This window comes from Polyodon spathula, chromosome 6 (genome assembly GCF_017654505.1).
Source record: "Polyodon spathula isolate WHYD16114869_AA chromosome 6, ASM1765450v1, whole genome shotgun sequence".
NCBI classification, from domain to species: domain Eukaryota; kingdom Metazoa; phylum Chordata; class Actinopteri; order Acipenseriformes; family Polyodontidae; genus Polyodon; species Polyodon spathula.
Genome location: NC_054539.1, coordinates 20,793,600 through 20,820,940, shown reverse-complemented (window position 1 = coordinate 20,820,940; position 27,341 = coordinate 20,793,600). Strand labels below are relative to the sequence as shown.

General features: G+C 36.6%; 1 protein-coding gene across 5 annotated transcripts in view; it reads right to left on the bottom strand.

Annotated features, from left to right (window-relative positions):
• The window catches only part of LOC121316997 (pleckstrin homology domain-containing family G member 1-like), a 111,501-nt gene that overhangs the window by 19,191 nt on the left and 64,969 nt on the right, over window positions 1-27,341 (bottom strand). For 2 of the 5 annotated variants that reach the window (XM_041252484.1, XM_041252489.1), the window contains one exon: window positions 12,077-12,633. In XM_041252484.1, the coding sequence (XP_041108418.1) occupies window positions 12,077-12,633 (557 nt within the window). Of the gene's footprint in view, window positions 1-12,076; window positions 12,634-21,283; window positions 21,402-22,035; window positions 22,356-26,048; window positions 26,281-27,341 lie in introns of those variants that run through there. The other 3 variants (XM_041252486.1, XM_041252485.1, XM_041252488.1) reach the window with 3 other exon arrangements.

Genomic DNA, 27,341 nt, shown 5'->3' with positions numbered 1-27,341 from the left:
AAGGAACAACAGTAATTCTAACAGTGAAACTCTGGAAGATAAAAACACCACTTTTACAAAACGGACATTTCTTAAATAAATAAATAAATAAATAAATAAGTAAAATGGCTAAATCATAGCAAACTCAGTTAGCAAAATAAACTACAGAACTGTAGATATGCTCAGTAGCCCTGACAGCACTCTTAGACTGTTATACTGTACACATGCTGTACCTATGATAAACTGTCCCTTTCTGACGCACCCCAATTTGATTATTTTTTTCAAAAGGAATAATACAATTCAATACAAATACAGAAATGTAGTTATTTGGCGGAGGATATTAATCTTTTTTTCAATACAAAATATCATTAGAATTACTAATTATATAGCTATTGTATAAAACACAAAGGGGCTATTTAAAGTGTCACTTAGCTCCCTCAAAGGGGATGAAGTTTGTTGTTAGTTTTCTTTTCCCAGGAAACCAAGGTCAATTCCCTTGCCCTTTTCTGATAACTGGCCAGAGGAATTTTAAAATCCCCATGAAGGTCTTTATTTTATGGCCCAACATGCTTGGCATCTCAAACTGTAAAGAACCTGCTGCCCTCATACTTCAACAATCTATGTTCTGCATAGCACCAATATTTCTTTACACGACAGCCCAACCACAGGTGTAACATCCTTGTGACTAACCCAACACACAGCTGTCACAGAGTTATCACTGTAACCCCCCGCCCCATACTTGTGCATACCTGTACATCACACATTACTGGTATATAAATGAAAGAAAAACCTAGATATTAGGGAGTACTTACACACAAGTGGTTTTAAAAGTTATCAGCACAGACAGAGATGGAGTAGATAGATGTTCAGTCGCGCCACGTATCTCATATCTAAAGAATGGCATCACCCTCTCTGTGCTCCCTCTGAACTCCCACTCTGCCTGTGATCCAGATTAAAACACATTGTGTGGAGTGCAAAGATGAGATGATTACGCCATAAACAAGTTTACAGCTCAGCTTTAAATAAAAGCATACATGGTTCACTGCTAAACCTAACTGTTAAAACAATAACTGCTGCAAATCGGCATTTCTGCCTTTTGTATCCATTACTTTATACTTTATCACAAACTGTGACATACAACTTTAATAAAAGTAGACAAACGATTCAACAATAATATACTTTTCAATCCATTTTGTTTTATATCTTAACTACACCATGAACACAAGAGCCATCAGCTCTAAAACACTGTGGAGCTCTTAAAACTCTTCAATCTCTTTCTTATTATTGATATTACTTCCACTTATTTAAAGAGCCAAACCTGCTTATTAGAAACTGAAATCATTTTACAGCGGTTTATGAGTTGGCCCTTATAATGCTAATCTATTTTATAATCCTAAGTAGAACGGCCATGTTTTAGTGCTTTACCCAGAATCAGATAAGCTCTTACGACTAACAGGACTTGTCACAAATTGGGAAGCGGTGAAGCTATGCTTTTGCTGACAGACAAGCTAAGGCAGATACAAGGCAGGGCCCAGTGCTGATGGTAGCAAAGTAACAAACCGTGCTTGTTTTACTCATTCAAGATGCAACACGTGAAGATGCCAACAGCCCGGCTGCAAGAAACAAGAGACAATCTATAATAGTTGGTGCTATTATCAATGTATTTTGACTACCCGTTAAGAGATTTGTTAAACATAGACTCCTTCCTTGATACATCTGTGCATGACCTGTGATGCACTGCATTTTTTTTCCAATATGTAACAGAACTCTGCAGAGATAAGAACAGGGACATCCTTGTATGGAAATTCTACCTCAGCAAAAGTATGTAGCTGGAGCCTGAACAGAGCATTGCATTAAAAAAAGACTCTTCTCCTCAGAGGAAGTTGCTTGTTTTTAAAAAAAAAAAAAAAAAAAAAAAAAAAAAAAAAAAAAGGTTTGTTATTTGAAAAACATTTTTGCTAAATAGTTGAATTATAGATAGAAAAAATGGTAGTCTAATTTGTCTGAACAATAAATCCTGATGCCTACCAAAGTATTCTCAAAAGCATATTCTGTACTTCTCACTTCCCCACAGGAAGAGCTATGACACCAAAAGCACAACCACACTTTGTTTTCACAGAAATCACAATGTTCCTTCTCATCAGGGGTCCCATTCAGGCCTGGAAGTGCCAGCATTCACAAGATGGGTTTAATGCCTGGAACACCAGCTCATGTCTGTTGGATATAAGTGAATTTTAAAATGTAATTAAAGCAAAGCTTCTGAATCTAAAGGGTGCTTCTCAACACAATTTAAACTCGCTTCTAATAGTACAAAGGCACTTGATTAAGCACTATAAAAACTTTCAAAAACGTGAATTATCTTTAGCATTGATGTACAGGCTAATATGAGACTATATGAGTCGTAGAACTGCAGGCGTAACTCATGGTGTCAAGTAAAAAAAAAAACATTCTTCTATTTACCATAATCTATTAACCACATGAGGGTTACAGTACCCACAACAACAGCATCATTGGAAACATATGCAATTTTACATGAATGAGTTGTAGTTATGCACAGCCAAATCCACATAGCTTAGCCTTTGAAACCTATTGACGTTTTTATTTTTTGTGTTTCACTTATTTTTTTAAAACCATACAATGGTCTCTACATTTTCAACAAGGGGTCCATTAAGAAGCAGCAAAACTACATGTGCTTTCTAAAAGGTTTCCAGACAACGCAAACAGTAATTTAAAATTTAATTCAATTATTCCTCAAACTCAACCAGATGAAACTAAAACCACAACCATCTCTTATTTTTCCAGCTGAGCAATCATGTGTGCAGGGTTTATCAGCTCAGGATCTGCTAAGTGACAGAAGGGACCTTCTGGTCATATGGATCCAATTATTGGAGCCTTTACTGATTAGATGCTAGAGTACAGTTCAAAATTTTCACATGGAATATGCACATCGAGCAAAAATAGAAGAAATAACTTAATGTTAAGGATTTTAAAATTAAAATTAAAAAAAGTCTTAAAAAGGTGACATTATAAATGAGCATTTTTGTTAGACTGCTGTAATTATTCATTTTAAAATCACATTAAAATAACCACTAATGTAATAGTCCTCATGAATATCAAAGTCTTCCCCCAGAGACTACCAATTATGCAGATTTATTGGTATTTGAACTACCGTCCACAAAGCGCAACGTGAAAGGCTGCAACATTAACACAGCACTTCCTAGACCCCTGGCCTGTTTTCTTCCAAAAGTGGGAAAATATCCTAACCCCACACTTCAAGAGAGTCATTTCAAAAGCAGGACAATCCTACCACATTCAGCTCTTTAGATATGCTCACCACACACCGTATTTTGGCTGCTTCTGGTCAAAACAGTTTTATACTGTCAACAGTACCATAAATATGTCATTAAAAGGCACTCTGAGCCTATTAAAAAGTCATTTTGTTATTCACACAGTGTGGAAAAACCAAGTAACATTTTAGTGCTTTCATAATGTTTTCTCTGAAGTTGGTAAAGACACAACTTTGCCTCCACTACTCCTGGTGTCTACCACTGTAGTGTTAAGGTTGCTTGACTGCATTTATATAACACAGCACTGCAATTAGGTAATTGCCTCTTTAGCTGCAGAATTCAACCTCTGTCAGGCTTGCCTGGGATACACTGTAGTCACAACAACTGTAGCTATTAGCTGGTAATTAGGAAAACAAAAGTAAAAATCCTATTTAAAAAAAAACAAAAAAAAAAAAAAAAAAAAAAAAAAAAAAAAAACAACACTTTGTTAGTAGTGTGTAAAACTTTACTGGTCAATATACCAAACTCAAGTCTTAACTGAAGTTCCCATGGTTACAACTATAACTCAGGACAACCATAGGCAACAGTGGATGAAAAGCATACAATAATCTTTACAGCTGTGAAGAGTGTACATGGACCCTTTGATATGACAAAATGTAAATTGTATGGGAAACAAATCTCGTGTCAATGCTCTTGTTTGTCTAGATTCAGCTAAGGTTGCAAACAAAAAGGTGGGTTAAAGTATTTGCTAGTTTGTTGTAGGAATTTGTATTCTGCATATTTTTACCTAAACATATCCAGTTATTTTTGTAGGATTTTGCGGTTTCCTCTCCTAAACCATCATTTGGAAAACATTTCTTCCTGATATTTTGTTAATTTATTTGAATCTGAAAAATACTGTGCTAACCTTTGTTTTATTATTTTGGCCCAATCCAACCCTACACCCAAGATTTCAGCCCTAAATGAGTGAGTGATGACTCAGTTAATCAAATGAGATTTAGAGCAAGATAAATGTCAGGTCCCATAGTTAAATAATAAAGTTTTCACAGCATTGTCACAAGATACAAAAAGAAGTCTGAATTCCCAAGGCAAGAATTATTTACAAAACAAAGCACACTGCAATCAATCAGCACCCGTGCAAACTGCTCTCCCAAACAGATGGTACCCCTCCATCATTGTGTAACAGATCCGATACACACCTGCTCCAGCCACAGTACCTGCCTCAGGAACACTTTAACCAGCAATAAAGCCAGCACATCTGCTTCTGGATAACCCTAAGCTCAAGGTCAAAGGCCAGCTGCATTAATGAGGAGCTACTGGTTGGTCTGGTCCAGAAGCACTTTTACTACCCCATTCTTTCATAGCACACTTACAATAGCTGCCCAGGCACAGAAGTGGTACTTAACCTCAAGCTTTCACAGAACCAAGCTAAAGATTTACTGCAGTAACCCCTGCATGTGGTCTCCAGTTAATGGTTCAAAACAGAGTATGATCTGTGGTATGTGATGTTAAACATTGTTCCCCCTCCTCAACTTGTAACTGTTATAAAAAATATAAAATTTAAAAAAAAACAATCAGATATTTTACTGCTTGCAAATGCTATGCTGCCACAACAGTGATACATGCCTATGTACAGCTATGGCCAAAGGTTTCGCATCATTCTACAGAATTAACATATTTTGTTTCATAAACTCTACAGAAACCTTCTGAATAATGTTAGGTTAACATATTGAATTACATACATTAAATGTCTCAATCATAAAATTCTAGGTGATGCAAAACTTCATTATTTTCAGCAGTCTTCTGACAGCTGGCAGTAAGTATAGCACCTAGATGTATAACATACCTTTTTATCAATAGCATGTCTTAAAATGCAATTTGCTAAATCTACGTTTGTAAGCATTTGGGATTGGATTGTGGCGTTTCTGAAACTGAAGATACATTCAAAACCTCTCTAGCTTCTACAGGTTTCCGAGATCCCATCTGAAATCTACAATTCATCTCTGTGTTGTGTTGAATTATAGCAATAACAATGTTATGTGGCTGTAAAATGCTTAAACAAAGATTTTAATCAGACAGTGTAATGTTGCAAACTTCACAGGAAGACTCTAAAATAATAATAATATAATAATAATAATAATAATAATAATAATAATAATAATAAAGTAGCCTGAAATAATAATAAAGTAGCCTGTCACTCATACTCTGGTCACAAAATGACCTCACAATGTGTAATATATTGGGTGTAGCAGTTTAAACAAAGGCTGATGGTCAAAAGGCAGAAAGTATGGGAGAGCCAGGTACAGTGTTTACCACATAAAAGAAATCACTATGGAAAACGTTCTTCTAAATTATTGCATTATGAGTCAATGTTCATCAATCTTCCATGTTACAAAATATATCTAATGATTCCAGTTCACAGAAGTTAAACCTCATAAGTTATGCAATAAAACTGAGTTGCCAAGCCTAGGATAAATGCTGACAAGACCAAACCAAAAATGTGATGCACAGTATTCACGTTTGATACAAGTAATTAAGGTTTCTAAGGTTGAGTTTGCGCATGATGGTTTATTTCAAGAAAAGTTAAAAACCAAGCCCAGTCGACTAATGTTCTGGCAAGTGCTTTCATCATTTTTAGACTACAAGGTCCACTCTTGTAAAAATGTAAGACATTGCATGGATTTTGGTCAACTTTATTATTAGATATTCTTCAATCCAAACATGTTAAACTAGTTTTGCAGAAGTCTCCAACCCTGGTCCTGGTGGAGCTACTGTGGCTGCTGGTTTTCGTTTCAACCAATCTCTCAGTTACTTAATTGCACCAATTATTGGCTTAATTAGTAAAGATTAACAGGTGTTCCAGATCTTTAGCCATTGATGATGTAAAGACACCCAGGAAACCTGCAGGATTGGGGCTCTCCAGGAACAGGGTTGGAGATCCCTGGACTAAGGGAACATATTGGTGACCTTAATCTATGGATCCTACTGCATCTGCTTTTTAATTTAATTTAATGTTATTTTAGTTTGAGCTGTTGCCATAGCATTAGCCACCACAGGTAAAAGGCTTAAGAAAAGAGACCACAGCAACTTATCAGATTTTCAAAACTGCTGCATACAATAGCCTACATTTTACCAATTCTAACGTATCAAAAAATTGGGATATATTATAGTAATACAAAACATCAATTCCCACTTACTCAAGTGATAATTGCACAGCTTAATGAAATTAAATGTAGTTTTTTAAAATACCTTCAGGGCTCAAACATACTAAAGCAAGCCGATTATTCAGTCACTGCCTCTAGGATACTTCAGTTATCACTTATCTGCTTGAGGAGCTTAGCTGCTTTCACAGGGCAGGAACTGGCTTTGTGGGGGTTCTTTGAGATCTTACTGATATGTTTCTTTTCAAAAGTTAAACAAAACTTCAAAAAGTTATCCTAGATAAGGCAGGGCCACTGTCCAATCTATGAACCTGGTTCTAGTTGTCCAGGGGTTATGTTTCATGTCAAGCCTGCTAATGTAACGTGACCTGATATACTTAACCTCTACCTTAACCTGAGAAGCATCGGAAACAAAAAATATATAAATAAAATAAAAAACACACAAAACTACTCGTTTGTGTCTGTGTAGGCTCCACATAACACAAATACTGAAGAAACTAGTACACTGTAGCTACTAACTAAATGTACATATTTGACTAAATTAAATAGTGTTCTCAATGGGGTATTAACTTGTATCATGCAAACAATATGAAGAGTATATGAAAATAAGTTTAAATATTGGTTAGAAAAAATAAAACACACTGTTCACAGACTACTGTAAAAAAAAAACACTAACACCAACATATAGATGAAACTAATAAATGAAAATCCCTAACAACTATTAAAATACAAGGACTAGATACATCCAGTTATTATCCGATGCTTGGCAGTGTTTGCTTAAAACCCATGCCCTTTGTAACAAAACTAGACCGGTCCTATAGTCATGCATGCTGAAACTTTTTCCAACATTAACAGACACCTAGGTAAAAGACAAACCAGTTAATTTCAAACAGAAGCCAACACGCCAGTTAGCTAAAGTAAATCCCTGACTGTAAGGTTACTGTCCACATAAATTCTAGGGAGGGAGAGACTGTTCCAGCTTTAAAACTCAAAAAATACTAAGCTTGCAGTGGTTTGTCTGTCAGCAGAAAATATAACACTTGTTAACTGAAACAGGCAGCATAATAAAAGCGACATATACAACCTACAAAAGGAAACTCCTGCTTCATCCCACCAGCAAGGGAACTCAAAAAGCCTTAACCTTTGAAGAACACTCATTTTCCCCAAACAAATTCTCAAATCACAGATGATCTAAATCATCTTCAAACAAGTGTGTGTGAATAAAAAGGTATATTCATATGCTAACCGTTTTTAACTTTGGTAAGGCATGGGTATGTTCGGACAAAAAAATAAAATAAATGAACAGCCCCAATTTACTTCTGTAAGAGGTTCACATTTTACTGCAAGGATGATTATGATGTATCAGACCCAAAAAGGATAACATATTCTGTTGAAAACTGTCATTAAAACTAGGCATAGAGTATGAACAGGACAAGCATCCTTCTGGACAAGCATTATGACAGTGGTGTCCAATCACGGGCCTGGAGGATCATTCCACTCCAAGTTTAACAGGTATAGAGGTTTTTATTGGTTCAATTAAACATGTTAGAACAAGGTTGGAACAAAGACCAGGAGCAGAAGAGCCCACTCTGGACACCCCTGCTCTAGCATATGCCTTAGAGTAACATGTCACTGTTGGCAACTCTTCAACTGGTTTCACGATCATGTAGTTCCCAGGAGTGACTGTCACCATCTACTGGCATGACATCACAACGCACGAACAGAATGCTAATGCTGACAGTTCATCATCATACAGTCTACTGTCATCTGAGGCGGATATAAAAGGTATCCTTCTAATATAATGTTGACATCTGGTGCGGGCAGCTTCGTTACTATGCATTTTAAACAGCGTACTTGTGTACAAGTCTGTGTTTGATTATGCAAAGCCTTTAACCTACACAGCCAAAACACCTTCAATTAAGCAACTCTCAAAATGACTCCATCCTGCCTACTCCCAAAGGTTCCTGCACAAACACCCTGTGCATAAAAAAGCAGCTCATCCAGAACATTCAACTGTGGCACTGGCTATACAATAAACAGGTAATTTACAAACATCCTGCTCCATCAATCTTTCACACGGTAATCATATTGTTATTTATATTGCTGGATAATACTATTTATGGGGCATTATTCCATAGTACTGTAATATGTTACACTCAAATTGATCCACCCAGGTCCTTCAAAGTCTTAGGGCTTCACCTTGTTTTAGGTGCTATGCTTGTACCTAAGTCTAAGAAAAGAACAGTGCCTGTACTCAACATGTCACAAAATGAAAATTCCAATATCTACTGTGTACCTCAAAACACTTACATTGTTTGGCTCATTACGTTTTTTATTTTTTTTAACAGTTAATTTATTATCTAACACCTCTAACACCTTTTTATATGGCATTGCGTCAATCCCTTGTTCTTGAAAAATTAAATAATTTAATGCATAACTACACAAATCACACCCAGAAATATTACCCATGAAAAGCCTCAGATAGATAAAAAAAAATCCAGAGGAAACTTTCTCCTCTGACGCAGGTTAGGTTAAAAAACTCCCCAAATGTTGTCCTGTAGCAGTCAGATGCAATTACATTAGTGCAGCTTAATTACTGTACTGTGTAGCTGAAAGTAGTACGATTTACAACAGGCCTACAGACGTTAGTAAAGCTGCAACCAAGGTTGACTCTTCTTACGCAACAGGGTCAATAGGCTGAAACAGGACGGCAGCACTGACAAATAAGGGTATCTTCCCCACATTGCCTATTCACTAGGACCCCCTCTGGTAAACCAGTATATTGTAATATCTGGTTATATCAACAGTTCTGACATTGACAAGTGAGACTGCTGGTTACTGCCAAAGGCCTACAGAACAAACAAAAGATCCCTGTATTATATCTTCAAGGGAAGGGCCATAAAAAGAGCCATTTATCATCCAAGAAAAACACAGACATCACTAATTATCAAGGTTGTTTGGCAGACAGCAGTGCTCGATCAGCTCTGTTATGATAACATCATGTAGATGAGTCTTGATCATACATTAACACATATTCTACATGCCTTTTCACCAGACTTGATGATAATATAGCTAATAAAAATAGTCTTCCACGATACAGCTGCTAAAAATAAACCTGCTGTAGTTATATTAGTTGAAATTTATTTGGTAGGTTTGTTGCATAAGTTTTCCTGAATACAACTTTTACTATTAGTGTTGTGGCACAGATACTCACAAAAAAAAGGAATGACAGACTATTATTAGATTAGGGTTGATTACTTCCTCTACAGTTCTATAGTTAGGGCAATGTGGTCAAACACACCCAAGCGTTAAGCAAGTTCCCAGAGTTACCATTTCCTGTTGTGTTTGTTTTTGCTTGTGTCTAACTGTGTAATGATGCTCACTTCACTGTTATTGAGAGACCACCTACCGAGCTTCACACTTCACTGTTATGACTTGCTAGGTTTTGTTCCCATGAGAGAGAGAGAGAGACCTAGGTGCTTCAAATGGCTTGGCCCTTTTAACCAATATGATCTTAATTATTTGAAAATAATTAAGTACCTTGAGTCCTAGAACCATACCACTGTTGGGAATGGCTCTACAAAATGTAGAGATTTGATGTATCGTGAGACAACCAAAAAAGCAACAAACACTTGTCATGAGATGATAAAAGTCCCTGGAAGAAATAGCTTTTTTCCCCCCATAGTACAATAATGGTCCACAAGAAATTCTTATTCAAAAAAGCATTTCAGTCAGAAACCAATTCATTTTTTCCCCTGTAGAATGAAGCTATGTTTAGCCTTTTCTGCAACATTCTACCCCCAGGAGTTTTTTTTTTGTTATTCCTCTATCCTTTTTTCTTTTCATCACAACTGCATCTATGGCACTGTTTGAATGGAAACAGAACATTTCCCAGGGACCCTCATCTCAAAAGGCCTGGATGTCCCCCAGAAAAGGCCCAAGCTTCCTGTTGGTCATGGCCTGTTTAAAGAAACGATTTGAACTATGGAAGGAAAGCCATGTCACTGGGAAGAAAAGAAAACAGAAGATGGTAAAAGGATATGATGGGATGCACCAGGAAGCAAGGGGAGACAAAATTTAGCTGCAAAAATAATAATAATATTTAAAAAAATTATATAGATTGGCTTACAAAGTTCATGACTTCATTATGTGAGCAAAACAGTAAAGTAAATCTACAATAATAGAGGTCTTGTAAGTTATTTATTTAGCTTTTCTGTGAAGATTTATACAATATGTTTCTATGGAATGGGAGTCTATACATTTAGTCCACATATGGTATTGAATTAGTCTGACAGCCTAAATATGAGACTTCTCAGTTTATACAAGTTGGTTCAGTCTAAAGACTTCTTTAAAACTTATCACACTGCAACCCTGCCAAGAAACTTTAATCTAAGCATGCGAGACATCATATTATGTATACTTCCAATTATTGATGCTAACTTAACTTGACAGATGCATGTGAAAAGAAGAAAACGTCTTCCTACTTGTCATGTTATCTTGTGTGTCTGGATCACACTCAAAAAGCAGTAGCCCTCTTGAGAAATACATATAAACACTGCAACTGGAGTAGGAAAAACCAAGGTAAGATTTCACTGAACATTACATACAGTACTTTTGCATGTGTTGCTGTTTGTGATCTAAACCCTTTTCAGCACACAGAATCTGCAATGAATGAATGAATGAATAAATGATGAGGATTGCAATTGCAGAAAATATTTATGAACTGTGAGGGAGCTCAGAGCCCAATGACTGTGGAGGGCACTCAGGGCCCGAGTGAAAGAAACATTTGGACCGAGGCCTCGTCCGTGGGTGCCCGACGGCTAACTCCGTGAGGCCGGCTGGAAAAACATGAACAGTTACATGCATCCCAGTGCTGCAGATAGGAAGTGGCTGTGGCCAAATCCCCTCAAAAAGACAAGGCCGCCAAACCATGAATGAATAATAATAAATAATGAATGCGCTCCTATCACCTATCCCCCAAATACTGAATTTAATGAAAATCAGCAGCTGAGACATGGCCCGTTCCCCAGAGCATGACTGCACCAGGGGAGAAAGCCCAGCCTCTCCAACCCAACTACTCACCCTGCAGAACTAAATACGAACCGCTCGGCACTCAGGTAAGGAAAAAACCCCTACTCGCATATTTTTTATTTTTTTAGGGGGAAACCTCAGGAAATCTGCGGCTGAGGGCAACCCTTCCTCCAGGATCTAAGCCAGTGTTCTTCATTGCAAGGCCCGCGGGCCACTGGTGGCCCCTGGTGCACATTGGTGTGGCCCCTGACAATACACAAATGTGAAAAAGGCGGTGTGGCGGCCCTCACACTGATGTCTTATCGCCGAAAGTGGCCCCCTTCTGAAAATTAGTGATGAACACTGCTATAAGCAGTCAGCTCTTGTTTTGGCTTCCCAGCGCTTGACTGAGCAGCCGAAACAAAAAGAAGAGACATGAAAGAAAAACATACGTCATTGCTGATTAGGGTTGGATTCTCCTTTGCAGAAAAGCAACCAAGTTTACAATTCTTGAATATTTGCTTCAAATTAGACCCCTTTTTTTTTTTTTTTTTTTTTGGAAAGTCAATACAAGGTTCCCAAAGATAGCTACATTATAAATTCTAAACAAAAATATAGACATAAGGCCAGCATCCTTACCTGCACAATGCTCTGCAAGTCTTGTACATAGGTCCTTTCTGTGTCAAGGATTTCTTGGACCACTCTGTCCACGTAAAGGAGCTTGGGACTGGCTGGCTCGACGTCCGGCGTCGATGTTGCATTGTGTTTTCCGGATCCCTTGCTATCAGTTCTCTTCACACTGCTCAGCCTCTTCTCATCTGCCACTGACCCTTCTACCTGGCTCCCCTGCCTCTCTCTACAGTCCAGCTGCCTGGCAGGGACCAACTCTAGTCGGATTGCTCCCACATCCCGGTCCTGCAGAGCAGGGCCCAGGCCTAGGCCCAGGTGGCTGTTGGAGACCAGGGTGGTGCGGCTGCCCAAGGAGCAGTGGCTGTCACGAGAGGAGGCAGAGGAGGAGGTGGAGCTGTAGCTCACAGGCCGGTCGCTGTCGGAGGAGTCCATGCTTCGAACACTACAGTATCGAAAAGCTCTCTTCTCTGAATGAAAGCGTCCCAAAGGGACAGTGCTCAGTGCTGTCTGACCATCCGGGACCTCTGGTAGGGGGGGCAGGGCATCTGGAGGGAGATGGTAATCATCTGTAAAAAAGTAGTAGAAAGGAGGTTTAACAAAATATACTTTGCCCGTGGAGTAAAACTATTAAACAATATACACACAGTACAAGAGAAAGGTAAGAATTGTTCAATTGGAAGAGTCATTGTGTCAAAAGCATATTTCCCTCTAGTCATTGACTGTATTTTGTGAATTTAAAAATCAGGAAGGAGCTAAAACGTTAGTGTCATTACAATTAATGTAATGGATACAGAAGGAGATTTTTGTTTTACTTCACTTTAAAAAAAATCTGTTAAGGAAACACTGACTGCCTAACCCTAAAGCAAGCATGAGCAAAACACGCTCAACTCATTTTACTTCATGTTTTACAAGGCAGCTGTGCAGATTAAACATTGACTGATCAGACTTAACAGCAATGAAAACGTGTCTTTTTGCAGCTTTCATGGCTAATTAGCAATGTTTACAGCCAATTCAGTTTATATGTTAGTAGCATATATAAAACTCAACAGCCAAAAGGACATGCTCCAGGGTCACCAAGGTGAAACAATATAAGTGTTAATTGTACCATGCATTGTTTTACTTTCCTTTTTGTTTGGACACAATAAGAAAAGGGATTATCACATGTTTATCGACACCCACAAGGAAACAGGCTTGTAAAACAAGGTTTTGTGTCTGGTGAGATCTTACACAGATTTTAAACGGTTTACCTACTATTTGGACACAATCCCTCTGTTAGCTACACTGTATGAATCACACTTCGATGCAAGGTTTATTTATGTTGACTTGTCAATGTAACCTTTCCAATTTGAAACTCTCCTGATTTAAAATTACTCTGCCGTTTCCTTCAAAAGGATATTTCGTTCTAATTATAGATTTACATACCCCAATAGCAAAAGTTTTGCTTTTGTGGATGAGGACATTTTTTTTTTTTTTTTTTATAAAGAAATAGATGTCTATAATTATTTATTTCAGCAATTATCTTTGCAAAACTCCACAAATACTAATTCAAAAGTATTCATACCCTGATAAGGACAATTAAATTAATAGCTAGTTGAGGCACCTTTAGCAATAATAACCTCTTTTAAACGATTAGGATATTTATCAATGAGCTTTTAGCATGATTATTGACAATTCTTCAACATAAAATTGTTCCAAGTCATTCAAACTTTTGTCTTTGTGATGTTTTTCTAAGAGTGGCTTTTTCCTTGGCCTGCGACCATTAAGAACTACACCATGCAATACTCAACCTAGGGTTAAAATGGAAACCCCAGTCCCATTTGCAGTCAATTCACTTTGAATATCTTTGTCTCAGATTGTTAACCTTCCTCACAATTATTCTATTCTTGGTGAAAGTCTTATACTTCTTGATAATAGAAAGAACAGTTGAAATCGGGATACTCAGATGCTTGAAAATCTTCTTGCATCTTTCTTCAGCTTTATGACAATAAATAATTTTATGCCTAACCTCTTCAGATAGCTCTTTTACCCATATTGACTTATTGGTAATGACAGCAATCATCCTATGCCTTACCCTTTTATTCTCTCTAAGAATGCTCACCTACACATCCAGCATTTTCTAGAATTAGGTTCTGCATTATCACATTGTAATTTCAAGCACCTTATACACAATACTGTCATAGCATCAAAGGGTATGAATACTTTTAAATTAGCATTTTTGGAGTTTTGCAAAAAAATATATTGCTGAAATAAATAATTGTAAACATCTATTTCTTGTAACTTTTTTTTTCTTCATCCACAAATGCAAAACTTTTGCTACAAAAAGTTAACAGATCTTTTTGTACCAAGTTGCTTTTATATACTGCAACTTGAAATGGCTGTACAAATACATACAATAGCTGAATTCTCACATTCCAGCCCTTTTACTGACATATGTACATTACAAACAGCAATAAATAAAAATTCCACAACTAAAAGGCTGTAAAACTAGATAGACATGTAGAAAAAAAAAATCGGCAAACATCTGCTTTTTTAAAATACCATACCCATTTTGGCTATCATGCCAATCTTCTGTAAGATTAGTGCTGAGTTATAACTTGAGTCTACAGCATTCCTGGGCTTTCTCGGCACACAGGGTCTCTGGGGTGGTCTATTTCTAGTTGTACAGAATGTCAGAGGCTAAATAACTATCACCCACAACGATCTACACAATGTACGCCTAATTTTATCCTCAATGACTACAGTACAACCCAAAATTGTATTTATCATTTTCAATAATAAATATCTACTCAACTTTAGTGGTGTTTCTCTTGCCAGCTGTTCTGAATTATGATGTCACTGAATTCTAATTAACAATTTTGAACACAAAGCAAGAGAAGGTAATACACACAAATTGAATTCCTGAAAGCAACACTGAAGAAAGGCCGATGCCCCAGCAAGTAAACGCTGAAAAGATTGACAGTTAACAAATCAATTCTCAAATAAATCAATTTTCATGAAACATCAGATTCTCTCTGGCAGGTTAACTTAGACACCAATGCCAATTTAAAAAAAAAAAAAAAAAACCACAATATTAAGATACAAGTGTCCCGACAAATATAATCCTGTTAGCTGCACTCCTTGGGAATCGGCTTGGGCGAGACTTTATTAAAAGAAAAGCCTTTAACGTGAAAGGGTCCGTTGTTCAGAGTACACTCTATTATTAGAGGGCATTGTAAGAGAAGCTTCATAATAGCACACTCTCTTATTGAAAAATAAAGCCCCTTTCATACCGGTATGCAGAAGCCTACATTTACTGCAAGAGCAACATATTTATCTGCCCAATTAAACTTCAGCACAATGCAATTACAGATCTGTCAGCACACACTTTAGAAATGCTTACTTCAGCATGTTTTGGTAACAGAGGAGCTATACTGCAGCTGGCAGACAGCTCACACAGCTTATGTAGAAAACATTGGATTTCTATATCAAAAGAATTATCAACCTATAAAGACACAGAGATTGGATTAGATACTACATAAGAGGGTTTTATATTCAATTTAGATGTGAAGATTAAATCAATTTGATTCATGCAGACTTCAATTGTGAAGAGCCGTGTCGAATAGTATCTAGCTAACAGAGTTTTGCTTTTGGTATGGTACCTTAGTGTTATGCATTCAATACAACTCCATTCGTGACACATATTCTAACAGTCATTGTGCATTTATAAAAAAATGTAAAACTGGATAACTTATTTCACACAGTTTATAGTTTTCTCTCTTTTTTTTTTTTTTTTTTTTTTTTTACTGCTATGGTGGTGATTTACTTTCACATTGGTCTTTTTTTTAAGAAATGCTATACTACCAATGGATGTTTATAGGCAACATACTATTTATTTAATAAATGAAACAACAACAACAAATAATAATAATAAGCTTCCATTATTGCTTTCTGACTCATCTACAGCAGAACAACTTATGGAGACATGGTACAGGAAAATAACAAACAACAAAATACTATTATTGCCTGAAAGCAAATATTTGGCAATATAGGCTTAAAAATGCAATTGCTTTTAAGTCTGTACAGTCTGGCAAGTGAGCAATACATGCAATAAATTAGCAGCATTGTTGTGAAAGATGCCAACATTCTAGGTACACTATCACAGAAATTTCACTTTAAGAATAAGTCAAGAATTGCTTTGCAATCTGATTAAACCCGTCATCACTCCAAAAATGGCTCCTTGGCAGTCCACACTTACTGTCAAGACCTTCTTAGAAACAGTCAATCCAAAATGTACTAGTTTACAGTCATTAACAAAAGCTAAAACATAGCAAAGTACTGTAGTAGCCCAATGGGCAAACTTAGAACTGCACAGTCATGTTGTACTTAAGTGGCTTAAATAAAATACAATACAAACTTTACTACCTAAATCCTACCTGTTAGACCAAAAAAAGTGGACAAATCCATTTTACTATTTAAAAAAACTGGTATTTCAGGTTTGCTACAGGGAAAAAAAAAAAAAAAAGTCAAGTGCCAGCTTCCATGTACATTCGAGATGCACCAGCAGCCAACAATGCTCTTTTTACAAAAGTACTACCTGACTTCGTTTTTATGTATTATTAAAACCCTTAATAACACAATGGTCCTTCAGAAACATGATTTGCAATTCTCACTGATTCAGTCCTCTCATTCCCAGTTAGGAGGGGGGGGGGGGAGGAAGAAAAGAGAGAGAGAGACCCCCGTCTTGATCACTGCTGCTGAGAGACTCAAACTAAAGCATGACATCATTCAATTCAACTAGGGACAATAGTAGCCTCTGATGTGGGCAAGTTTAACGTACACACTTCAGTGAGTAACACCCTGCAACCCTTATTCTTTTTCACAAGATATCAAACAAATGCAATCTACACTTTCACAGCATTTCCCACGCTTCTCCCCACTTCATTGGAGCACTTTTGCATACCACATTATGGAAGAAATGAAAAAAAAAGAATCTTTAAAATCTTAAATATTCTCCAGAAGAAGTTATGCTTTAAAGTTTGCAGGACATTGCAAAACCAGTTTACAGAACTCCAGATGATTGGCCCTAAACTCTTATGATTGGCACTTAAGATACCAAGAGCTTAAAAAAGGTTAGGCTATCTGAAGTTTTCGTCAGGTCATTTTGTAATCTGTAAACACTTATGGTGGATGTTTCTTGTTGATTATGCTTCCGATACCACACCTTGAAAATTGAGTGATGTGAGCTATTTCACACAGTGTTTTTCATTCTTTATGCAAGTCAAGGTTGTTATAATAGTAGAAACACTAGTGGAGGTTTTGAGTAAATTGTTGATGCTCATAATGCATCAGAGAAGAAAAATGAAACATGTCTAAGACTTTTGCACAGCAGTGTGTGTGTGTGTGTGTGTATGTGTATGTATGTGTGTATATATATATATATATATATATATATATATATATATATATATATATATATATATATATATATATATATATATATATATATATATATATCAATCAGTTGTAAATGATTTTTTCAAAGCCAGTTAGATACTATTCAATTGATAGACTCTCCAACACAATGTGCATATACCTTACAGATAGTGTTTTATCCTATACATAATAAAAGCATTGTTTTAGTTCTTGTTATTTATCTTTGGTGCAAGTCTTATACAAGACATTTCCGGTCACTGTTTATTTATTGGATTTATTTTATATCAGAAGACTGAGTGCTTTAAAAGAGAGGGAAAAAAAACAACAATGTAATACTGTGAAAAACTGATCTATTAAACAAAATATACACACACACACACACACACACACAGTTATTATATATTGCTATTGTTTCATATTTTGTGATGTACAGGTGAAGACAAACCATAATATCTAGGTAGGTCTTCATCTGAAAAACACAGCAGAATACATTAAGGCAATGGAAGACTTCACTTTTACAGAGCAAACACAGCATGTAAATGAAAGAAAGGCAGCATGTCTTTTGAAAAGCCAGCTCCAGCAGCTCTACTGAACATATACTGTGTTGGATACTCTATTCTGTACTGCTATTAGGAAACAAAGCAGTTGACAAGTGTCTTATGTTCCTTGCATTCCAACCATCCCCACTCTTAAAGACCATTCAATTGTCAACACAGATAAGAGCTTTTTCTTCACTCTCTTTTGTAAATATGGACCTCCAGAAACATTTCTCTTCTTTAAAATGTCAATATAGCTTTAATAAACAACAACAACAGTGTATGTGTTCTGCATTTTGTAGAATTTAGGAGTACGATTGTCAAATGAAGACAATAACTAAGGATTTACCTAAACTACAGAAAAAACACTCAATTCCAGTCCCCTAAATAAAGGTGTTTATTTATTACTGTTAGTTCAACACTGTAGGTTTTTAGTGCATATTTAGAAATTAGCCTCAACAAGGACTCTGATGAATCTCAAAGTGTGACACTGACAACTTAAGGCAACAATCAAAAGCACTGGCATGTCAGCAAATACAGGCTAAGGCATTAAGTGGGTAGGGCTTTTAAAAAAAGCAATCTCACATCAATAACCCAGCTCAAGCTGCTCTGGAGGACATGGGGGTGACACAGTTCCATTTACCGGTATTGGTAACTCCCTGCAATGCGGTAGCATCTACACACAGACACGCTCACCCAGCAGAGCTTGCGAAGTATAAACACGTGAATGAATGTTTCTGTGCAGGTGAGGGGCAGCGTCTAAGTCGTCCCCACCCCCCACCCCCCCACTTTGCTTCTCATTAAATATAATTGCAGATTCTCCTAAAAGGCCTTCATTGGTTATATTAAAGCTTTTACTAGCAGTTGTGGCTTTGATTTGAGGCTGCAGTTGGTACCGATGGTGCAAAGGTGATGCACCACGCAAATTTCAGTTCAGCAATCAAAATGTATTGTTAATACTTCAGTAAAATCATACCAAAGAGTCCAGATAGTTTGTCACTCACACAAACACAAATGCATTCTGCTTGAGAGAACTCACTTTGTCATTAAAGTTTGAAACCAATTAAGCTTTTACACAGTTATATCCCCACTGACTCACAATGCTGTGCACTGGAACATTTAAAGCTGATTCTACACATATATAACCCCCCTTTTCCCAAAAAGCAGACATGGCTGACAGTCTGCTTATCTTGATATTTTCAACGTGGTTTACAAAGTGTTTTTTGGCGATGACTAAAAGCCACTATAGGAAATGGAAGGCAGAAATAAAGTGGAAAATGTGACTAACAAACCAATACAGGCATGCTAAAAGTTAAGGGCAACATTGGAAGGATTGCCTCCTCCAAGCAAGAAACATTATTCACATTCTTATCCTGTATCCAATGGTATCTTGTTAGATGTCTATCCCCACGGACCACAATAAAGACACAGTACAAACAGAACTTACATCTCATGGTACTATACTGGGACCAATTAAAACAATCTGGGCCTTTAAAGTCTTGATTTACAAAACCTGAGGTGTCAGACTCGTTTGTATGCCTAGCTGAATATTCCTCAGGTCTTGAGGACGTAGTTAAAAAGCCCTGCCATGCCAAGACTTGAGCTTCACTGCAGGAACCAGCCTCTTATGACTTCAGGGACCCTGCTATGGTGTATTTAGGTACAAGTGACTATGATGGTCAAGCAAAAGCAAAAGTTTCAACCCTAACCCTTTTAAAGGAAATAACTAAATTACACTATAGCTCGCACCAAACATCAATTTGATGAATAGTAATATTATTTGACATCACCTGCAAAAGCACCTATAATTATCAGCATTGGATCTACACTTATGACTCCTGATTGCTCCATATTACAAAATACCTCACAGAGGTTTCCTTGGACATCATTTTGGCAATAGTGTGTGTTTTTTTTTTTTTTTTTTTTTGTAGTGTATGGATGTTTCTCTTTAAAAAAAAAAAAAAAAAAGAACAACTTTTTTTTTTTTTTAATAATTTTTATTTAACAGGTTTTCCTTAATTTTATTTCTGATGAACAGTCGATACCTCGTACACAATAAAAAAAAAAAAAAAAAAGTAGGAACTGCCAAGATTCTTGCTTCTGTTTGTACTGGATAAAAGCATTACAATTATATAATCTAGCCCATTAGTTGTTTGTTCTGATACCCTGCCAAACATTCACCTTAAACTCACTAGAAAGGCAATACATTCTGTCTTCATAACAGATGTTACCATAAAAAAAAGCATTTCTTTGAACTCTGCTTGCAGCTTAGATTATTACAGAAAGTAGCCATAAACGATACAGACCTGGCCTTAAAATATCTATTTTTTAAATCACTGTGAAGCAAGAGTCCTGCTTTTCTTTCACATGGTGCACCAATACCTTTTCAGTGGCCTTGGAGAAACAGGATTCCCCTGGACAACATCTGTACTGCTTTCAATGCACTGACTCAATTTAACTGTTTTACCGACACCACAGACTTTGATTGCTAAGCAAAAAAAAAAAAGAAATCTATTTAATCTTGCTATCTTATTACAACCAGCATTGAAAATCGTGTGTGTTTGAAAACATATTTAAACAAATATTGTACGCGTACAGAAAGGTAATCTGTAAAAGATCTGTAATAAGATATATATATTATATATATATATATATATCTTGTATATATATATATGTCTTGTACAATATTATTGTCTCAAGAGTTAAAACTTTTGTAACAATAATTCTGTTTCCAATTATACATGGAACTTCCAGAAGTACGACATGTTTCACTAACCTAGATGTTTCGATTGCAATGACCTACCTTGATGTTCGATACCTGTCTTTATAAAGCCTCATGTTTCGTTTAGGAAAGTCAGAAAATCCTAAATACATAAGATGTCAGTTATGGAGCCATCGGTTTTCAATTTTAGGATTTGCAACGTTGTCTTAAAATAAATAAAATAAAATAATAAATAATTATATTTATACTATAATATATATATATATATATATATATATATATATATTTAATAATTGATCTTTTATTTAACCTCATGTAATGATAGCAACTACAAAATGATATTGCAAAAGTCAACTTGAAGCAATAATAGTACAGTAGTTCATGTTAGATTTCAAAATGTTACATTTTTTTAATTAAGCATATGGAAAACGACAAAGTGGTACAGTATGTAATTCTGTTAATGTAACATTCAGCAGGTTTCATTCGACTTTATGAAACAAAATGAGTTCAATTAAAATGAGTTAAAATCTTTGACCATAGCTGTACCTGCATCTACACTGTACGGGTATGGGGTAGACAGGTACAATCTTTCATTTCCAGTAGCAGAAAAGAAGGATCCTGGACAACAAAGAACATGGTTTTGTTTGTTAAAACCAGTTCTAACATACAGCCTCCTTCCTGCTGGCCAGCTTCTTTCCACAGTGATTAGATTGCACTTCCCAAAGCCGTGCATGGAAGCCAAAGCCATTCTCAAAATAGTTCCTTTAAGGTTTATGAGTTTCAGTCCCATTGCCTTCTCGTCTAAACTTGAGTTTGAAGCAGCTACAGCAAAAAGCAGTCTCCTAATCAAAAGCATTCTGAATGCAATAAAAAGGTGATATATTTGTCATGTCAGATAATTCACAGCTGAGCCGACAGCAGCTGTAACCTCCACACCCCTCAATGCTAGCAGCACTAAACTGTAAGTATGGCCCTCTGGGGGTATTCATTTGTGTCAGTCACTGAATGGTATTTAAACATTCAGCCCCTAAAAAAAAATTTCAGTCAGTACCAAAGCAGGGCAAATATCTGACTAAGAATAAACAGTGAAAACTGATAGGGTGCTACTTTCACAGCCACCAATATGAATTATTAAAAAATAAATAAATAAATAAAAGTAAAATCAATATTTTACCAACATAAAAAAAATTAAAATAACTAGAAATCAAAGCAATACAAGTTGTACAATAACAGAGAAAAAGGAGAGCTTAGTAATCCAAATATAAATAAAAAATAAATAAATGTATGTATCTGCTTACCAGTCGGCATTGTCCCTTAAATAAAGCAGCAGCCCAGAACGTCTATACATCCAACCACTGAAAGGTCCCAAGTGCAAATCTAATTCAGACTCCTGATACCTCCTGCCACTTGTATTTCCTTACATTCTCTGCAGTATTTCCTTTACACAGACTGAGCTGTTCAGTGTCCACCACACACACACACTGCAGACGACCTAGGAAAGCCTGCACTCACTTTCTTTCCCTTTTGTGTGCTTCAATGCAGGGTATGAAGCAGAAAAAGCTTCCCTAGGGATGCACCACCAGTCACTACTATAAGGGATTGTTAAAGCACATCCATCCTCCTTCACATTCTGCAGCTGAATAACCAAACCTCCTCTCCCAGCCCCCTTCACTTTTCCTTTGCCCCACCCTCTTTCACAGTCTAATTACTAGGAAGCTAGAAGTTTAAAATAAGTTTCTCTCGATCTGTCCAGACATACTTACAGCTATCAAAGACGTTTCATTCAAAGACAATGCCACACATTCACTATTGAGCTCTGCGGCCCAGCATAGCCCTAGGAGGCCACTGTCTTCGTACCGCTTCATTGAGTAGGACCCTGTTCTCACAGCTATTAGTCAGCATGCTCACTTCTAAGACCCAAATCTCTCGGGAAACCCCAGCTGTCATAATTTTACCAGAAAAAAAGATTAATATTCAAAGCAAAAATCAGGTTTGTTTTTATTTAAAAACATAAAACAATTTTATTTAAAATGGCTCAAAGATCAAGATATACAAAATACAAACAAAAGCAAAACAGCAATTATAAAAGGTCAGGGTTAAGAATTTAGTTTCAGTAAACTTCAATATTATTTTTCAAGCTACTTAACATGACACAAACTAAAACTAACTTTGGATGTAAACTGTTCATAATGTTTGGATTTAAAACGTGTTACTGATGTCTTTAAAATGTATAGTTTTATTTAGTTTAGTTATTCTTTTCTTTCCCATTAAAAAAAAGGATTTAGGCCAGGATTTAATAAACAAGGTTCATTTAAAAAACACATGTCCTTTAAGCCCCTTTCCCTGTGCATTTTTAATCATCCAGCTCCATATGCCACTGCATAACAACAACAAAGCTCCGAGTACCAAGTTTGGACAGTACACAATGGGCCTTTAAAAAAAGGAGGGGTTGCCAAGATGACCAGGGCATTAGTGCTGTTGTTGCTGTGGCAACAGGAAGAGGATGGCATTGCAGAAGTCCCCACAGCTGAGCCCAGAAACTGGAGAAAAATAAATAAATAAATACTCAAAGTGCAGCATAATATACTAGGTACTATTTATTCTTGTACCAAGGAGGAAGAGCAAACAGAGATTTGTGGCTGGCGCACACAATGCCATATTCCTTCTTTCCTCGACATTATGAAGGTTGTTTGATTCAAGTGTGTTTAAAACACAGGGGCATTCCGTTGAAACCATTCTAAAAGTGGCAAAGCAGAAGAAAAGTATTCCAGCCCTAGCCTGCTTAGGAAAAAAAAAATCTTAATAGGGACTTGTATTTCAATGTGGGCCTTGAGCTTTCTGAATTCAGCTCTGGGCCACACTATGGCATTACCTTAGCTCCAGTTTACATCAGTTGAGTAGAATTTTAATAAGGGGTTGGGTGTTTAGCAAATGTGTCCTCACCTCAGAATTCACTTATTATTCTAACAGGCTGGCTTAAAAAAAACTGCAGTGGTGTGAAGATCATCACCTCTGAGGTCAGCCGATTATCTTCAGCATTCCCAGATGGGGTACGCATGGGGGCAATGAATAGGACCCCCCTAAGAGAACGACTTATTTTAATCTGCATTTAAATGACCACGGTAAGGCCCACTTTAAGATGGATTACCTCTTTTATTAGGGCCAATTAAGTATCCATTACAGTTTTAATTATTAGCTGTAATGTGAATGATTGAAATGAATTTGCTTTACATTAGTGATCTGTGTCATGTTTTTTTCTAATCAAGCAAAATAAGTAAAATTAATAAACCACTTTTCAGTTGATTTTATGGTTCATCATTTTTGTAGTTCTCAATAAGACTTGCTGTAATGAAACACTTTGAAAAGAGCTTTGAAACAGACTTCATAAGTATAAAAACTAAAGTTGTCAGGATGTTAATGAAAAGAGAAATTACAGGTACATTATTTAAACAGTTGTAGCAACACCTAGGGATGTGTAACAGTATATTTCTCAGAACCCTGCTACTTGCTCTTAACTCCCAAAAAGCAGGAAACAGAGTTTCTGCTTCCTCCCCCACTGACACATATGCCTTAACACCAATTTTACCTTTTCAGTATCTCCCACATATAAATCACTGCGGATTAACTTTACAAAATAATTCATCTTTATCACCCATACAGATAGAAGACACATGGCTCTATTGACCCACTCACTGAATTTATTCTTATTATATTCCAAAAGGCATTTATTCGCACTTTAGGTATGTCCATTTGTCTACACTCAGTCATCTCAGAGACCCCAGTTTATTGTGAATGCCACAGGTCTTTGGATTTCAACTGATGGCTGGTCAGGTTGGATAGCTATGGTAAAGGCAGCTGCTTTCTGGGGGAATGGAAACGCTGCTTTCTGGGGGAATGGAAACCCACACCTTAATATATTCCTCATGTTGGTTCCTGCCAGCGACAGAGACTGTTGAGCAACTGGGAAAACTCATAACTTCTCCAGTTACTCTATTGCTGTTAGAAAGGAGCCCAAATTAAATAAGCAAGGGATTTTTTTTTTCTTCTTGAAAACCTAACACGACATTTTCTATTAGTTTTACAACACAGCTATTTTGCATGCTATTTTTCTTGTAACCACTTGGTGGCCAAATAAGACATGCAGAAAATAAACTGCCACCTAGCTTCCTATTTATGGACAGGAAGAAAGCAAGGGCGCTGGAACTAGGGGTGCTGGCTTTGCATGGCTTCCATCATACACAGTTCCAGTTTTGTTCAATGGCTTTCAGCACCCCCACTTTAAAAATCGTTCCAGTACCACTGGAAGAATGCTGATCTCTGTCTCAAAAACTCCAGCTAGATTATAACCAGCAGGGAATTAAATGCAACAAGGTGTAAACTAACAGATTCCTGGTCTGTATTTCAAGCTTGTATACTAAAGGCTCCAACTGACAACACTAAAGCCTGAACAAACAGGAACTTCGGTGTGTTGTCTCCACAAGCTTACAGACAGCTGACACAACTCCAGTCAGAGCTGCTATTACTTCATAGCAGGACACTAATTGGAATGAATCACCCCAACTTTACCTTACAGATTAAGTGTTACTCATGCACTATCCTGTAAAACAGTAATTATTATTACCGTAACATCAGGCAAGAACTGTGGAACGCACTCCATCTCAAACTGTAAGCACAGACTAGCAATTTCTATACTGTAGTTAACTATTGTTTTAACCTAGCACATTATGAATCTATAAATAACTGTAATAAGCTTTTTAAAAGGTTCTTAAAATCAAAGTATGCTATAACAAACAAACAGGTAATGTAATGTGTAACAAGGTAATATACAGTGTGTATACCGGCAGGGTGATATTGCTTAAAAGAGAAATTTAAACTCCCAGATGCATACAACTAAGGGCTAAATATTTTCTCTCTAGTTAAGTCCAAAACTGAGGGCTGAAAGTTTTCACACCTTATATAATTAAAGTGTATCTGTAATATGAAGGGTTGCGTTGACCTCAAATTTAATTGAACCACCTATATCTGAGGATTAAACTACCAGCAGGAGAATAATCATTTTATTTGTAACGCAATTTTATATACATATGATTCAAAACACAAACATGCTTCCACACACAAATAAAATACATGAAATGTTTGTGAATAACACATTCTTCTTTAAAATGATCTACTTATAAATTAATTAAATCTGTAAAAAAGTAAATTGACACTAATCTTTGTTACTGTATTTGCTTCCATAACTACACTTTTTTTTTTTTTATTCCTCATCTAATTTGGCTGGGAAGGATGTTAACAAATAAATTACACTTACCATGCAGACAATTTCCACTCCAGGAAAGTAGCCTTCATTTGTTGATGATGTTAATTCAAGACACTTCTTTAAAAATCAGAGATCCCTCTCAGACAGTTACTCTGTCTTGCTGCAGAAGTCTATTCACTGTTTCCCCACACAAGCACTAATTGCTCTCAGATTTTCTCAGGCACTCAGGAGGATGACAACTAGCAAGACGCTCCCCCTGCCAAAGTCCACATATGAATGTGTTTGGACTGGGGAACCAGAAGCAGTGAGCGAGCAAGGCAGCACCTACTAAGCACATCATATCTAATTACCAGCACTGAGCTTTCGTCAGAAGATTTACTATCAGCCAAGGGCCATCAACTCAATTTTGAATTAAGACTGAAACTGCAGTTTGCGCTGATAACATAGCTGGGTCATTGCCAGCACTGCAGGCAGCAAAACTATATTGGAGGAAAACACTTCTCGCTCACAAGCACTTCCACTCTCTGCAGCATCTATACTTGAGTTGCCAAGCTCCAGTGCTCTTCATTGTCAGCACTGCAAGACTTTGAAAGCAAAGCAAAAGGGCAAATGTGTCCCCTTTTCCAGAACGAATGAAAGCACTTACTTCTTTTTTTAAATGAGAATAATAAGTAACTGTAAATTACTTGTCTAATATTTCAGCTACAAAAAAACAAGTAAAAACGACATTTTGCAGATGCTATCCTTCCCTTCAATTAGATTATATAGAAGTGTGCATCCTACACAATCCAGTTTTAAATACAATTTATATAGGCAAACCCCATTGCCATTGCCCAACAGTGTACCCAAGTAACTAGTCAAGCTATGTCACATACATCTCCAAACTCATACACTAAATTATTATTTTCCTGCATTAAATCAAGGTAATTGTGATAATTGATTTGAAGAGTTGTTACTATTTATTAAATTAACTGTTATATAAAAACACTAGTTGAAGACCTCAAAAAGTCTCTTCTTCAGGTGTAAGTGGACATGTAAAGAAACAGCTATCGTTTGTTTCAACTTAATCTAGTAAATGTAATAGAACACACAAACAGACCAGACCTTTGCATCAATAGCTTTTCATTCATTAGGAGGGTATACTGTAGCTAAATCAGTTCTCAGAGTAAATGTGCATATATTCACATCACTGTTATATAATATTAGTCAGTAAATACAAACTGTATTCTGTTCCACCCAACACATCATACTCTCTATCTAGCCATTGTTTCTTTAAGACAGAATCACATGTAAAAGGCTAAACAGGAAAGTCCGTATTTTAAGCCATTACGTAAGTCTGGAGCG